This window comes from Oncorhynchus gorbuscha, linkage group LG10 (assembly GCF_021184085.1).
Source record: "Oncorhynchus gorbuscha isolate QuinsamMale2020 ecotype Even-year linkage group LG10, OgorEven_v1.0, whole genome shotgun sequence".
Classification (NCBI taxonomy): Eukaryota; Metazoa; Chordata; class Actinopteri; order Salmoniformes; family Salmonidae; genus Oncorhynchus; species Oncorhynchus gorbuscha.
This window is the reverse complement of record NC_060182.1, coordinates 4,752,863-4,767,853: the sequence shown is the minus strand read 5'-3', so window position 1 is coordinate 4,767,853 and position 14,991 is coordinate 4,752,863. Positions and strand designations below refer to the sequence as shown.

Sequence of the window (14,991 nt, the reverse complement as noted above, 5' to 3'; positions counted from 1 at the left end):
CATCTACTGGTCTCTAATTGGTGTTTAATACCTCCATCTAGTGGGCTCTAATTGGTGATTAATACCTCCATCTAGTGGTCTCTAATTGGTGTTTAATACCTCCATCTAGTGGTCTCTAATTGGTGATTAATACCTCCATCTAGTGGTCTCTAATTGGTGTTTAATACCTCCATCTAGTGGTCTCTAATTGGTGATTAATACCTCCATCTAGTGGTCTCTCTAGCTCTCTATTCTAACACAATTACATGCTATTTATTCTGAGGAAATGTTCACAATGGTATTTTCGCGAACCGGCTCGAAGCCCGTAACAAAAGGGAGACGACGTAGAAGATTAAAGGAATAACAAATATATTTATTAACTGAAGTAAACTATAAACAATTAATAATGGTGTATAGTAGTCTAAGTGAGGGGTTGTGTGCAAAGATGGTGATTAACGAAGGGTGTTGAGCCAAAGCACAAACAAAACGACCACAACCCCCAAAAAAATCAACAGTGTGTCTGCATGGAGAGAGTGTCCTCAACCAATGAGGAAGAGGTGTATTTATCCCTGGGGCACACCCACCCGAGCCTCCCGGCTCCGCCCACAGACATCCTATTAAGGAAAACGAGAACAAAGAGAGAGAATTCGGCAGACGGAGTGGGAGGGTGATAACACTATATGCTGAGTGTACAAAACATTAAGAACACCTGCTCGTTCCATGACATAGACTGACCTATAATTGTTTAAACGTCTCTGTCTGTTTTTGTCAATTCTATATAAAATGGAGATCATCCAGTCTATTCTACTAGGTATCGATTTTCAGATATTTTCTTTCTTGATCATGTGACATATGAAATTATTTTTCAAATATAGAAGCCAGGTGCGTGTGCTGACTATATACACTGAGGACGACGTAAATGATGCTGAGGACGACGTAAATGATGATGAGGACGACGTAAATGATGATGAGGACGACGTAAATGATGCTGAGTACGACGTAAATGATGATGAGGACGACGTAAATGATGAGGACGACGTAAATGATGAGGACGACGTAAATGATGATGAGGACGACGTAAATGATGCTGAGGACGACGTAAATGATGCTGAGGACGACGTAAATGATGATGAGGACGACGTAAATGATGCTGAGGACGACGTAAATGATGCTGAGGACGACGTAAATGATGCTGAGGACGACGTAAATGATGCTGAGGACGACGTAAATGATGCTGAGGACGACGTAAATGATGAGGACGACGTAAATGATGAGGACGACGTAAATGATGATGAGGACGACGTAAATGATGCTGAGGACGACGTAAATGATGCTGAGGACGACGTAAATGATGATGAGGACGACGTAAATGATGAGGACGACGTAAATGATGCTGAGGATGACGTAAATGATGCTGAGGACGACGTAAATGATGCTGAGGACGACGTAAATGATGCTGAGGACGACGTAAATGATGCTGAGGACGACGTAAATGATGATGAGGACGACGTAAATGATGCTGAGGACGACGTAAATGATGCTGAGGACGACGTAAATGATGATGAGGACGACGTAAATGATGATGAGGACGACGTAAATGATGATGAGGACGACGTAAATGATGCTGAGGACGACGTAAATGATGCTGAGGACGACGTAAATGATGCTGAGGACGACGTAAATGATGATGAGGACGACGTGAATGATGATGAGGACGACGTAAATGATGATGAGGACGATGTAAATGATGATGAGGACGACGTAAATGATGCTGAGGACGATGTAAATGACGTAAATGATGATGAGGATGACGTAAATGATGACGTAAATGATGAGGACGTAAATGATGATGAGGATGACGTAAATGATGACGTAAATGATGAGGGACGACGTAAATGATGACGTAAATGAGGACGTAAATGATGACGTAAATGATGACGTAAATGATGATGAGGACGACGTAAATGAGGACGTAAATGATGATGAGGACGTAAAGGCCAAAACGTTGTGTTTTGTTTTCACCTTTTATATATGCACTTTCTCGCATTATGAATTTTTATGGGCACCAAGATGTTCTAATAACCACGACGTTCTAATAACCACGACGTTCTACATGTTCTAATAACCACGACGTTCTAATAACCACGACGTTCTAATAACCACGCCGTTCTAATAACCACGACGTTCTAATAACCATGACGTTCTAATAACCATGACGTTCTAATAACCATGACGTTCTAATAACCACGACGTTCTACATGTTCTAATAACCATAACGTTCTAATAACCATGACGTTCTAATAACCATGACGTTCTAATAACCACGACGTTCTAATAACCACGACGTTCTAATAACCATGACGTTCTAATAACCACGACGTTCTAATAACCACAACGTTCTAATAACCATGATGTTCTAGATGTTCTAATAACCATGACGTTCTAGATGTTCTAATAACCATGACGTTCTAATAACCACGACCTTCTAATAAACATGCTGTTCTAATAACCATGACGTTCTAATAACCATGACGTTCTAGATGTTCTAATAACCATAACGTTCTAATAACCATGACGTTCTAGATGTTCTAATAACCATAACGTTCTAATAACCATGACGTTCTAGATGTTCTAATAACCATGATGTTGTAATAAAAAGGGATCTCTATTGCTGACAGAGATATTATCGTCAGTCAGCTTGCAGATGACACCACCCTCTTTTTGAAAGATGCTGACCAGATTCCTAGACCAGTCAGGGAAAAAGTACCATACCTTGGGGTTACCATCTCTAAGGATCAACAGGAAAGATGCTCATTACATTTCATACCTATTATTGAAAATAACAAAAAAAAAGAAGTTGAGCCATTGGTTGCAAAGGGATATATCCTTGAAAGGTCGAGTACTGCTTTCTAAAGCAGAAGGTATCTCCAGTCCCCTACGCGCGGCCCAGTCCCCTACCAGATGCTTTTCAACTTTATCTGGATTAATCGTACACTTTATATTCGGAAATCTGTCATTATGAACACATATGAATATGGTGGTCTACATTTAAAAAAATAATCCTACTTTGAATAATACTTAAGATAAATTGGGCTAAACATTTCTTAAAGAATCCAACTTCAATTTGTAATCTCATCTCTCATATCTTCTCTCCCGTTTTGGTGGCTTCATTTTTAAGTTACTTGGTAACCATAGTAACTATAACATTGAAAAGATTCCTACAAAAAGTATTCATAGCGTGGTGGTTAATATATAAACATATATATTTTCTCTCTATTTTTTTTTTAAGAACTGGTTTAATAATTATATCCTGCTGGCGAGTCAACTTTTTAATTAATGTAGAAGGTTTTTACTCAATTATGAGGATAAAAAAAAAAAAATCTTGTTACAATATCCCTGTTACATCTCGAGAGGTCGCCATAGTCTTTGATGCTGTTCCATCCGGAACTCTCGTGTTATTTGGACGTGAACCAGACCTCACCTTCTTGATCAACTCTCGTGTTATTTCGACGTGAACCAGACCTCACCTTCTTGATCAACTCTCGTTGGATCCAGGTGACTCACCAACAGGGGAAAAATCTCCTCGCTCTCTCAGAACAGATCTATCTATACCCGTGTTTTATTTCAAAGGGATATTGTATCCATTCCTTATGTCACAATTTACTGGCATTCATTTGTCAAGAATATCGGTGGAGGGAAAAAAAGTCTGGTTATTACCACACAAACACCTGCTTATTAACAAGATCAAAGAGGTCTCTTTCTGAATGACCATGAGTATTACCCTACGAATAATTTCATAAAGAATCTAAAAATAAAAATAAACTTTAATTTTTGTGTTGAGCATCCAGAAACAGTTCAGCATTGACTACATGTAAATAAATTATGGGAAAGATATTCACAGTTTTATAATTGTTAATTGTCTTGATGACTTTCTGTTTGTTTTTAATGGGAGAATGTGCTGCTCGGTTTCCTTAACTATAAAAAGGATACAGAAAAACAATATTATATTCATAAATGTAAATTCACTAATAAAATAAAAACACTTGTTTTCTATAAGTAATTCTAGCGGTACATTAAGACCATTATACATTCTTCGAATCAGAAAGCTGTTATTTATGCTGCAGTAGTTTGTGTCGGGGGGCTAGGGTCAGTTTGTTTATCTGGAGTACTTCTCCTGTCCTATTCGGTGTCCTGTGTAAATCTAAGTGTGCGTTCTCTAATTCTCTCCTTCTCTCTTTCTTTCTCTCTCTCGGAGGACCTGAGCCCTAGAACCATGCCCCAGGACTACCTGACATGATGACTCCTTGCTGTCCCCAGTCCACCTGGCCATGCTGCTGCTCCAGTTTCAACTGGCCTGGGCCCTAGGACCATGTCCCAGGACTACCTGACATGAGGACTCCTTGCTGTCCCCAGTCCACCTGGCCATGCTCCTGCTCCAGTTTCAACTGTTCTGCCTTACTATTATTCAACCATGCTGGTCATTTATGAACATTTGAACATCTTGGCCACGTTCTGTTATAATCTCCACCCGGCACAGCCAGAAGAGGACTGGCCACCCCACATATGCTCTCTCTAATTCTCTCTTTCTTTCTCTCTCTCGGAGGACCTGAGCCCTAGGACCGTGCCCCAGGACTACCTGACATGATGGCTCCTTGCTGTCCCCAGTCCACCTGACTGTGCTGCTGCTCCAGTTTCAACTGTTCTGCCTTATTATTATTTGACCATGCTGGTCATTTATGAACATTTGAACATCTTGGTCATGTTCTGTTATAATCTCTACCCCAGAAGAGGACTATAATCTCTCAGCCAGAAGAGGACTGGCCACCCCACATAGCCCGGTTCCTCTCTAGGTTTCTTCCTAGATTTTGGCCTTTCTAGGGAGTTTTTCCTAGCCACCGTGCTTTTACACCTGCATTGTTTGCTGTTTGGGGTTTTAGGCTGGGTTTCTGTACAGCACTTTGAGATATCAGCTGATGTACGAAGGGCTATATAAATAAATTTGATTTGATAAAACAATCAATAAGTGTGTATTTAAGGTCTTTGTACAATCTGTAATTTGTTGTAACCCCTAGCATATGTTATCATTGCCTGTTTGTATACTTCTCGTATGTATACTGTTTTTTTCTGCAATATTAAAATATATATATATATTGAAAAAAAGATATCAAACAATTAACATCTTATAAAAAAAAAATACAATAATATAACTCGAACAGGGTTGTAACTGCCGCGCATGTCGCACGTGGCCAGTCGAACTCGGCGCATGTCGCACGTGGCCAGTCGAACTCGGCGCATGTCGCACGTGGCCAGTCGAACTCGGCGCATGTCGCACGTGGCCAGCCAAACGCTGAACTCTTCATTGAGACAATGTTGAAACATCAATCCATGGGTGAGTCAGTGCCACGTTTTAAAAACGTGATCTTTTATACAGATTCAGATAGATCCCTCCATGTTTGCTGAACCTGTCCAATAGAAACGCTTAGTTATCGATGCAAAATTGTATGTTTTGTAACCGTTTGGGGTAATGATTACAGGCCAGGAATATTTAAGCGAAATCGTTATTCTTGCAAAGCATGGGAAGGTTATCAAACTATTTTATAGCATTCAAATCAAATGTATTGGTCACATTCACATATTCAGCAGAACATGTACCACTTTAGTCTGCAGCCTGTGTAGCGCAGGGTTGAAATACGCTCTCTCCTGTTTACTGTTGTGCGATCATCAGATAAAAGCTTCTTATGCTTTCGGGGAAAAGCTGTTTTGAAATCTGACATGTTGGCTGGAAAAGCTTTAATTTGAAAAATCCTGAAATTGGCATGTTGGCTGAAGATTTTTACTGGACCCCAGGAAGAGTAGCTGCTGCCTTGACAGGAACTAATGGGGATCCATTATAAACCCCAGGAAGAGTAGCTGCTGCCTTGGCAGGAACTAATGGGGATTTAATAAACCCCAGGAAGAGTTGGCCTTGGCAGGTAGGGATCCATTATAAACCCCAGGAAGAGTAGCTGCTGCCAGCCTAATGGGGATCCATTATAAACCCCAGAAGATAGCTGCTGCCTTGGCAGGAACTGGGGATCCATAATAAACCCCAGGAAGAGTAGCTGCTGCCTTGGCAGGAACTAATGGGGATCCATAATAAACCCCAGGAAGAGTAGCTGCTGCCTTGGCAGGAACTAATGGGGATCCATAATAAACCCCAGGAAGAGTAGCTGCTGCCTAAGGAACTAATGGGGATCCATAATAAACCCCAGGAAGAGTAGCTGCTGCCTAGGCAGGAACTAATGGGGATCCATAATAAACCCCAGGAAGAGTAGCTGCTGCCTAGGCAGGAACTAATGGGGATCCATAATAAAAACAAATCAAGGAGACGAAGGATGGCCAACTCCAGTCCTCGGAAGGGCCTGATTGGTGTCACAAATTCACCCAACTTACACACCGGACTCTAATAATCAAGTAATCATGATCTTCAGTTTGGAATGCAATTAGTTTACTCAGCTTTACTGTTTTACTGATAAAAAAAAACAAAAAGGTGACATCAACGAGGACTGGAGTCTCAAAACTAAAGTACTCTAATGATGCCACTTGAAACAAATTCATTTGACACGTTTTTATTTTACAAAGAGATCCCAGAGCTGCATGTCCCAGACTAGAAGGTCCTGTAAGAAAGAGAGAGAACACGTCAACCGCTAGGCTACATTTGTTGAAGTAGAGACAAAATGACAACAGGATGCGGATCAACGTCAGTGAACGATTTAAAAAAAATAATATATACATTTGTAGACTCCGATATTAGTTTAGGTATTTATGGCACCAATAAGATACTGATAACGGCCATAAATACGTAAACCTACGCTCTAACCACTGGGCCGCCCCTGCCGCCTCTAACCACTAGGCCCCTGCCGCCTCTAACCACTAGCCCGCCACTGCCGCCCCTAACCACTAGGCGGCCCCTAACCACTAGGCCGCCCCTGCCCACTAGGCCGCCTCTGCCCACGCTCCCCTAACCACTAGGCCGCCCCTACCCACTAGGCCGCCCCTACCCACTAGGCCGCCCCTCTAACCACTAGGCCGCCCCTGCCGCCCCTACGCTCTAACCACTAGGCCGCCCCTGCCGCCCCTACGCTCTAACCACTAGGCCGCCCCTGCCGCCCCTACGCTCTAACCACTAGGCCGCCCCTGCCGCCCCTACGCTCTAACCACTAGGCCGCACCTGCGCTCTAACCACTAGGCCGCCCCTGCGCTCTAACCACTAGGCCGCCCCTGCGCTCTAACCACTAGGCCGCCCCTCTAACCACTAGGCCGCCCCTGCCGCCCTACGCTCTAACCACTAGGCCGCCCCTGCCGCCGCCTCTACGCTCTAACCACTAGGCCGCCCCTGCCGCCCTACGCTCTAACCACTAGGCCGCCCCTGCCGCCTCTACGCTCTAACCACTAGGCCGCCCCTGCCGCCTCTACGCTCTAACCACTAGGCCGCCCCTGCCGCCTCTACGCTCTAACCACTAGGCCGCCCCTGCCGCCTCGCTCTAACCACTACGCCCCTGCCGCCTAACCACTAGGCCGCCCCTGCCGCCTCTACGCTCTAACCACTAGGCCGCCCCTGCCGCCTCTACGCTCTAACCACTAGGCCGCCCCTGCCGCCTCTACGCTCTAACCACTAGGCCGCCCCTGCCGCCTCTACGCTCTAACCACTAGGCCGCCCCTGCCGCCTCTACGCTCTAACCACTAGGCCGCCCCTGCCGCCTCTACGCTCTAACCACTAGGCCGCCCCTGCCGCCTCTACGCTCTAACCACTAGGCCGCCCCTGCCGCCTCTACGCTCTAACCACTAGGCCGCCCCTGCCGCCTCTACGCTCTAACCACTAGGCCGCCCCTACGCTCTAACCACTAGGCTACCTGCCGCCTCTACGCTCTAACCACTAGGCCGCCCCTGCCGCCTCTACGCTCTAACCACTAGGCCGCCTCTACGCTCTAACCACTAGGCCGCCCCTACGCTCTAACCACTAGGCCGCCTCTACGCTCTAACCACTAGGCCGCCCCTACGCTCTAACCACTAGGCCGCCCCTGCCGCCTCTACGCTCTAACCACTAGGCTACCCTGCCGCCCTAATAAGGACTCATTTCCTCTTCCTCTGCCTGTGGCTATGGAACCCTGACCAGTTCACAGTGATTATTATTATTTGACCATGCTGGTCATTTATGAACATTTGAACATCTCAACCCGGCACAGTCAGAAGAGGACTGGCCACCCCTCATAGCCTGGTTCATCTCTAGGTTTCTTCCTAGGTTCTGGTCTTTCTGGGGAGTTTTTCCTAGCCACTGTGCTTCTACACCTGCATTGCTTGCTGTTGGGGGTTTTAGGCTGGGTTTCTGTACAGCACTTTGAGATATCAGCTGATGTAAGAAGGGCTTTATAAATACATTTGATTTAGATATTAGACTAATACCGTTTCCAGTCGACTGAGGGGGTACTTTTAGCAGAAACCCATGTCCTCAGGTCAAGGGAGGCTCGTTCCTGCGTTTAAGACTAGGTCAACAACAGGCAGGTGCATAGGACTCGGGTCAAAAGGGCACTACATAAGGACACCACTTGGGACGCAACCAGACCCACTACTTACTTCGACACGATGCTGTCGGTCTTAGCCAGCCTCAGGAGGGAGTCGTCAGCCTCGCCCTGCAGGACGGGACAGGAGGGTCCGTTAAGACAGTTTACTATAAACACACACACACTTCTCATAGCACTATCACAAAGAGAAAAAAAAACACAAAATCTAATTATGCATTTCAGTTCTCTACTAGACACTGCAGGGGAGAACAGGGCCTCAAACCATCTCAGTTCTCTATTAGACACTACAGGAGAGAACAGGGCCTCAAACCATCTCAGTTCTCTACTAGACACTGCAGGAGAGAACAGGGCCTCAAACCATCTCAGTTCTCTACTAGACACTACAGGGCCTCAAACCATCTCAGTTCTCTACTAGACACTACAGGAGAGAACAGGGCCTCAAACCATCTCAGTTCTCTACTAGACACTACAGGGCCTCAAACCATCTCAGTTCTCTACTAGACACTGCAGGGCCTCAAACCATCTCAGTTCTCTACTAGACACTGCAGGGCCTCAAACCATCTCAGTTCTCTACTAGACACTGCAGGGCCTCAAACCATCTCAGTTCTCTACTAGACACTGCAGGGCCTCAAACCATTTCAGTTCTCTACTAGACACTGCAGGGCCTCAAACCATCTCAGTTCTCTACTAGACACTACAGGGCCTCAAACCATCTCAGTTCTCTATTAGACACTACAGGAGAGAACAGGGCCTCAAACCATCTCAGTTCTCTACTAGACACTACAGGGCCTCAAACCATCTCAGTTCTCTACTAGACACTACAGGGCCTCAAACCATCTCAGTTCTCTACTAGACACTACAGGGCCTCAAACCACCTCAGTTCTCTACTAGACACTACAGGAGAGAACAGGGCCTCAAACCATCTCAGTTCTCTACTAGATACTACAGGAGAGAACAGGGCCTCAAAACATCTCAGTTCTCTACTAGACACTACAGGGCCTCAAACCATCTCAGTTCTCTACTAGACACTACAGGAGAGAACAGGGCCTCAAAACATCTCAGTTCTCTACTAGACACTACAGGGCCTCAAACCATCTCAGTTCTCTACTAGACACTACAGGGCCTCAAACCATCTCAGTTCTCTACTAGACACTACAGGGCCTCAAACCACCTCAGTTCTCTACTAGACACTACAGGAGAGAACAGGGCCTCAAACCATCTCAGTTCTCTACTAGACACTACAGGGCCTCAAACCATCTCAGTTCTCTACTAGACACTACAGGAGAGAACAGGGCCTCAAACCATCTCAGTTCTCTACTAGACACTACAGGGCCTCAAACCATCTCAGTTCTCTACTAGACACTACAGGGCCTCAAACCATCTCAGTTCTCTACTAGACACTACAGGGCCTCAAACCATCTCAGTTCTCTACTAGACACTACAGGAGAGAACAGGGCCTCAAAACATCTCAGTTCTCTACTAGACACTACAGGGCCTCAAACCATCTCAGTTCTCTACTAGACACTACAGGGCCTCAAACCATCTCAGTTCTCTACTAGACACTACAGGGCCTCAAACCATCTCAGTTCTCTACTAGACCCTACAGGGCCTCAAACCATCTCAGTTCTCTACTAGACACTACAGGGCCTCAAACCATCTCAGTTCTCTACTAGACACTACAGGAGAGAACAGGGCCTCAAACCACCTCAGTTCTCTACTAGACACTACAGGAGAGGACAGGGCCTCAAACCATCTCAGTTCTTTGATGCCATAATTTTGCTGTTCTCTCCTGCAGTGTCTATCCCCCCCCCCCCCAATCTCCCAGAAATCCTGGTTAGGGGAACTCTGGAAACCAGGAGGGAATAATCTGAAAAAAAAAATCCAGAAATCCTCTAGAATTTAGTTGAACGTTAGCATAAATGTACAACCGTAGCCTCGTAGAGAAAGAGGAAACGTACCATCCTACGAATGGCACCGCAGATGGCGTAGGTCTTGAACTGTCCGGTGAAGCGACCGGTTACCTTGTCAACCTGCAATAGGAAACACAACAGGAAATGGAATCAGTACAACGAGATCTTACAGTAGTATGTGAGCGTTAGGTTAGCGCAGCAGAACAATGAAGACGGTACAGGCAGCGACCCAAATTGGCACACTGTTCCCTATCGGCCCCAAGGGGAGGTGGGGGGGGGGGCATTCGGCAAGACGCAATGTTTTTTGAAATGTTTAAGAGTTAGCCTCGAAAGAGTCTTGGCGGCAGGGTAGCCTAGTGGTTAGAGCGTTGGACTAGTAACCGGAAGGTTGCGAGTTCAAACCCCTGAGCTGACAAGGTACAAATCTGTCGTTCTGCCCCTGAACAAGGCAGTTAAACCCACTGTTCCTAGGCCGTCATTGAAAATAAAAATTTGTTCTTAACTGACTTGCCTGGTTAAATAAAGGTAATAAAAAAATATAAAAAAATCAGTGATGTTACCTCAGCAATGTTGATCTGGATGGAGGCGTGGTCCTTTGCTCCGATGATCCTGTTGCTCGCAGAACTGAAAGACGAGGTAAAAAATAGCAGTAGAAAGGAGGCGTTTTCATCATCGCCGCTGTACAGTTCGCTAGCGATACCAAAACCAAATCATATCACAAACTGGAAGGTATTATTCATTCTAACGCGTTAGCTACTGCAGAGAGCAGACTGTTCAGCACTAAAAAAAAGTACACTTTAAGCAAATGTGTTTAATAAGGCCCTTTGATACATCCAAGTTGTCACACGGTCTAAAACCCTGAGGAACAAAGAACACGAAACGGCCAGCTAACAAGCAGGTTAGTTGTCAGATTGAACATCGGGCATAAATACATTTGCGTTTGGATATTAAATTCCTACCGCCAAAAGGCCCAACAGCACAGACAACTGTAAAAGTATATTAAAATATATATATATATATTTTTTTAAACCGGGCTCCCCGAGTGGCGCAGTGGTCTAAGGTACTGCATCGCAGTGCTAGCCGTGTCACTAGAGATTCTGGTTTGAGTCCAGGCTCTGTCGCAGCCAAGCCGTAACCGGGAGACCCAAGGGGCGGCGCACAATTGGCCCAGCGTTGTTAGGGGAGGGTTTGGCCGGCAGGGATGTTCCTGTCCCATCGTACGGGAGTTGCAGCGATGGGACTGTAACTACCAATTGGGTACCATGAAATTGGGGAGAAAAAGGGGTAAAAATATATATATATATAATTTTATTCTGCATTCTGGCTTGTAGAGGAAACTTTCCTGATCCAAATGCTAATTTATGCTAATTTATACGGTACAATTCAATGAAAATCAACTCCGGGTTTTCCGGGCTAGTTAGCTACCACAGGCTTCCAAAACACAGGGGCACTCTGGGTACTCACCATTTACGTGGGACGTACAGGTCCACGAATTCACCGGCGTCGTTCTGCATTCTGATTTTGGGTGATGATCGGTCAACTCGATCTGTGAGTAAGCGGAGGAAAATGATTCATAAAACATTAAGCTAGTCTCTCACAGATATATATATTTCTTTACCTTTATTTAACTAGGCAAGTCAGTTAAGAACAAATTCTTATTTTCAATGACGGCCTAGGAACAGTGGGTTAACTGCCTGTTCAGGGGCAGGATAGATTTGTACCTTGTCAGCTCGGGGGTTACTAGTCCAACGCTCTAACCACTAGTCTACCCTGCCGCTACATTAAGTTGTTGGTCGGGCAAGTTTCCTCTCGCGAACTCTACAAGTCTGAACGCCGAATAAAATAACATTTCCCCCCCGGTTGTCCGTGTGGTTGGTCCTTTTGCAGGTAGGAATGTGAGACAGGAACGAATAATTACGTAAATGTTGCAAAGCGGCGGCAGTACGTTCAGATTTCGATCGCCTCATGCACAAGATGAAACTAGCCGAGCTCATGCGGTTCTGCTTTAGGTGACAGAAATCTAAAGGTATTACCAGCGCTTTGAAAGCCGATTTAATTATATATATAAATATTCCAGAGTGGCGCAGCAGTCTAAGGCACTGCATCTCAGTGCAAAGGGCGTCACTACAGTCCCCGGTTCAAATCCAGGTTTTATCACATTCGGCCGGTGACTGGGAATCCCATAGGGCAGTGCACAATTGGCCTAGCGTTGTCCGGGTTAGGCCGATGTAGAAAGTCATTGGAAATAAGAATTTGTCCTGAACTGACTTGCCTTGTTAAATCAAATATACTCATCTATTAAAACCAAACGTCTATCATAATCCATTTAAAAATGATTGGACTTTCTACCCTTGAAGGAATGACAAAATTAACGACGACAAAGAATGGAATCCAGAGTTTATTTGGTGGAAAAATAGCATTGGTCAGCTAGTCTGGACGCTGTGCGAGAATGAAGGCTACTTGACAGGCTCACTGTTTAACTTGTAACGTTTTATATTACGAAATTCCTATTTTACAGATGCACAATCGAGAGCGTCGTGCCTTCAACCGCAAGGCTCTCCAGGACACCGTGCCTTCAACCGCAAGGCTCTCCAGAGGGTAGTGAGGTCTGCACAACGCATCACCGGGGGCAAACTACCTGCCCTCCAGGACACCTACACCACCCGATGTTACAGGAAGGCCATAAAGATTAAGGACATCAACCACCCAAACCACTGCCTGTTCACCCCGCTATCATCCAGAAGGCGAGGTCAGTACAGGTGCATCAAAGCTGGGACCGAGAGACTGAAAAACAGCTTCTATCTCAAGGCCATCAGACTGTTAAACAGCCACCACTAACATTGAGTGGCTGCTGCCAACACACTGACTCAACCCCAGCCACTTTAATAATGGGAATTGATGGGAAATGATGTAAATATATCACTAGCCACTTTAAACAATGCTACCTTATATAATGTTATTTACCCTACATTATTCATCTCATATGCATATACTGTACTCTACATCATCGACTGCATCCTTATGTAACACATGTATCACTAGCCACTTTAACTATGCCACTTTGTTTACACACTCATCTCATATGTATATACTGTACTCGATACCATCTACTGTATGCTGCTCTGTACCATCACTCATTCATATATCCTTATGTACATGTTCCTTATCCCCTTACACTGTGCATAAGACAGTAGTTTTGGAATTGTTAGTTAGATTACTTGTTGGTTATCACTGCATTGTCGGAACTAGAAGCACAAGCATTTCGCTACACTCGCATTAACATCTGCTAACCATGTGTGTGTGACAAATAAAATTAGTTTTTTAATGTTTTTTTTTTCTCTCTCGAAGATTTCTCACCAGAACAAACGTCTCTGAAAATGTGAACGGAGCACCAAACTCTTACAGTCTTATCCTTTCACATGAATTCAGATCGTAATGTTAATTTAGCGACACATCGGAAACAGGTCGACCACTATAACATGTCAAATCCTAAAAAGTTGCTGTGAGAAAAGCGGTCAGTGCTTATTATCGGAAATATTAAATCTGACTTTTTGCATTTTAGAGAAACCACTGAAGGATTCAGAATCATTTGTCTTGGGAAAAAAAAGACAAAAAAAATGTATTTTATAACATAAGGAAGTAACATTTCATCAACCCCTACACAAGGTTTACTAACATTTGCTAGTCTGAAAATAACTAACAGTTTGCACGAGTTAGGAAAAAAGCAACACCACGCGTATTATAGTAAAAAAAAACAAATTAATAAGACCCCCGTTTTTCCCGAAAACTACGTCTCTAGTTGATGAGAGATGCTTCCTCGTGGTTACGAAGCCGTGAGAAATCTGCGTCGACGCTGACGGCCCCAGCATGCAGCCTGTATTTCACCAGAAAATGTATCGAAATAACATCAGCATTCAAACCAAACAAAGTACTACCGTTGGCGGAGATGTTTAGCGAAATATTATTTCACAAAGTCGACACCCATGGTTGATAATAGTACAGTATTTTCGTATTTGTACAACAGAGAAAATTCCTCTCTCACCGTTGATAGCAAATGGCTGACAGGAAAGGGAGAGTTTAGTCACCGGAAGTTAAAACCAGTTCGACTGGTGTCGCAAGTAATTACTTCCTATGGGCGCTTAAAAAAACGTATAAAATGTTCCTTTAAAAATTAAAAAAAAAACTCGATGCCAAAGAAATACTAAATGGAGGGAATCAGATAGAGTAACACAGGTCTCATAATAAGCATGAACATCTCAAAGTGTCTATCCGTTTGATACAGATTCGATAAACAAATATAACAGGTATGATATTTTATTAGGTATATAACCATTCAGTTGTTGAAAAATACATTATATTGTTAGACGTATATTTATGAATACAATCGAATCAAATATGCAATAAGCAGATCTTTCCTTCACCTTCAATATGAAGAAAACAATTGACAAGAAAGAAAACAGACATGGAATACATAAGTATTCATTACATCCACTACAGTAGTGAGTCATTTAGGAGACTCTCTTATCCAGAGAGACTTACAG

The 14,991-nt window shown here is 44.3% G+C and overlaps 2 protein-coding genes across 4 annotated transcripts; one reads left to right on the top strand and one right to left on the bottom strand.

Moving 5' to 3' along the window:
- Positions 1 to 831: 831 nt before the first annotated feature.
- On the top strand, positions 832 to 1,878 carry LOC124045395 (coiled-coil domain-containing protein 1-like). Its single transcript, XM_046364692.1, has one exon. It carries the CDS (start codon positions 832 to 834, stop codon positions 1,876 to 1,878), a length of 1,047 nt encoding a protein of 348 aa, XP_046220648.1.
- A 4,693-nt stretch (positions 1,879 to 6,571) lies between these two features.
- Positions 6,572 to 14,573, bottom strand: LOC124045461 (40S ribosomal protein S21). 3 transcript variants are annotated; one of them, XM_046364767.1, is made up of 6 exons: positions 14,493 to 14,573; positions 11,915 to 11,996; positions 11,011 to 11,074; positions 10,499 to 10,570; positions 8,593 to 8,648; positions 6,572 to 6,635 (listed from the first exon to the last, which is right to left on the bottom strand). In XM_046364767.1, the coding sequence occupies exons 2-6, from the start codon at positions 11,962 to 11,964 to the stop codon at positions 6,626 to 6,628; spliced, it is 252 nt and encodes an 83-aa protein (XP_046220723.1). In that variant the 5' UTR covers positions 11,965 to 11,996; positions 14,493 to 14,573; the 3' UTR covers positions 6,572 to 6,625. The 3 variants fall into 3 exon arrangements, with proteins under 3 accessions (XP_046220723.1, XP_046220722.1, XP_046220724.1); XM_046364766.1 differs by lacking the exon at positions 6,572 to 6,635 and adding an exon at positions 8,453 to 8,489; XM_046364768.1 differs by lacking the exon at positions 6,572 to 6,635 and having other exon boundaries at positions 8,589 to 8,648.
- Positions 14,574 to 14,991: the final 418 nt, after the last annotated feature.

What these genes read in the sequence shown, in the direction of transcription:
- LOC124045461 (XM_046364766.1), bottom strand. Translation starts at nt 11,964, where the DNA reads ATGCAGAACGACGCCGGTGAATTCGTGGACCTGTACGTCCCACGTAAA. An exon ending in TCCAGATCAACATTGCTGAG is followed by an intron (nt 10,571 to 11,010) that starts GTAACATCACTG and finishes TTCCTATTGCAG; the next exon opens with GTTGACAAGGTAACCGGTCG. An exon ending in ACCGACAGCATCGTGTCGAA is followed by an intron (nt 8,490 to 8,592) that starts GTAAGTAGTGGG and finishes TCTTAAACGCAG; the next exon opens with GAACGAGCCTCCCTTGACCT.
- LOC124045395 (XM_046364692.1), top strand. Translation starts at nt 832, where the DNA reads ATGAAATTATTTTTCAAATATAGAAGCCAGGTGCGTGTGCTGACTATA.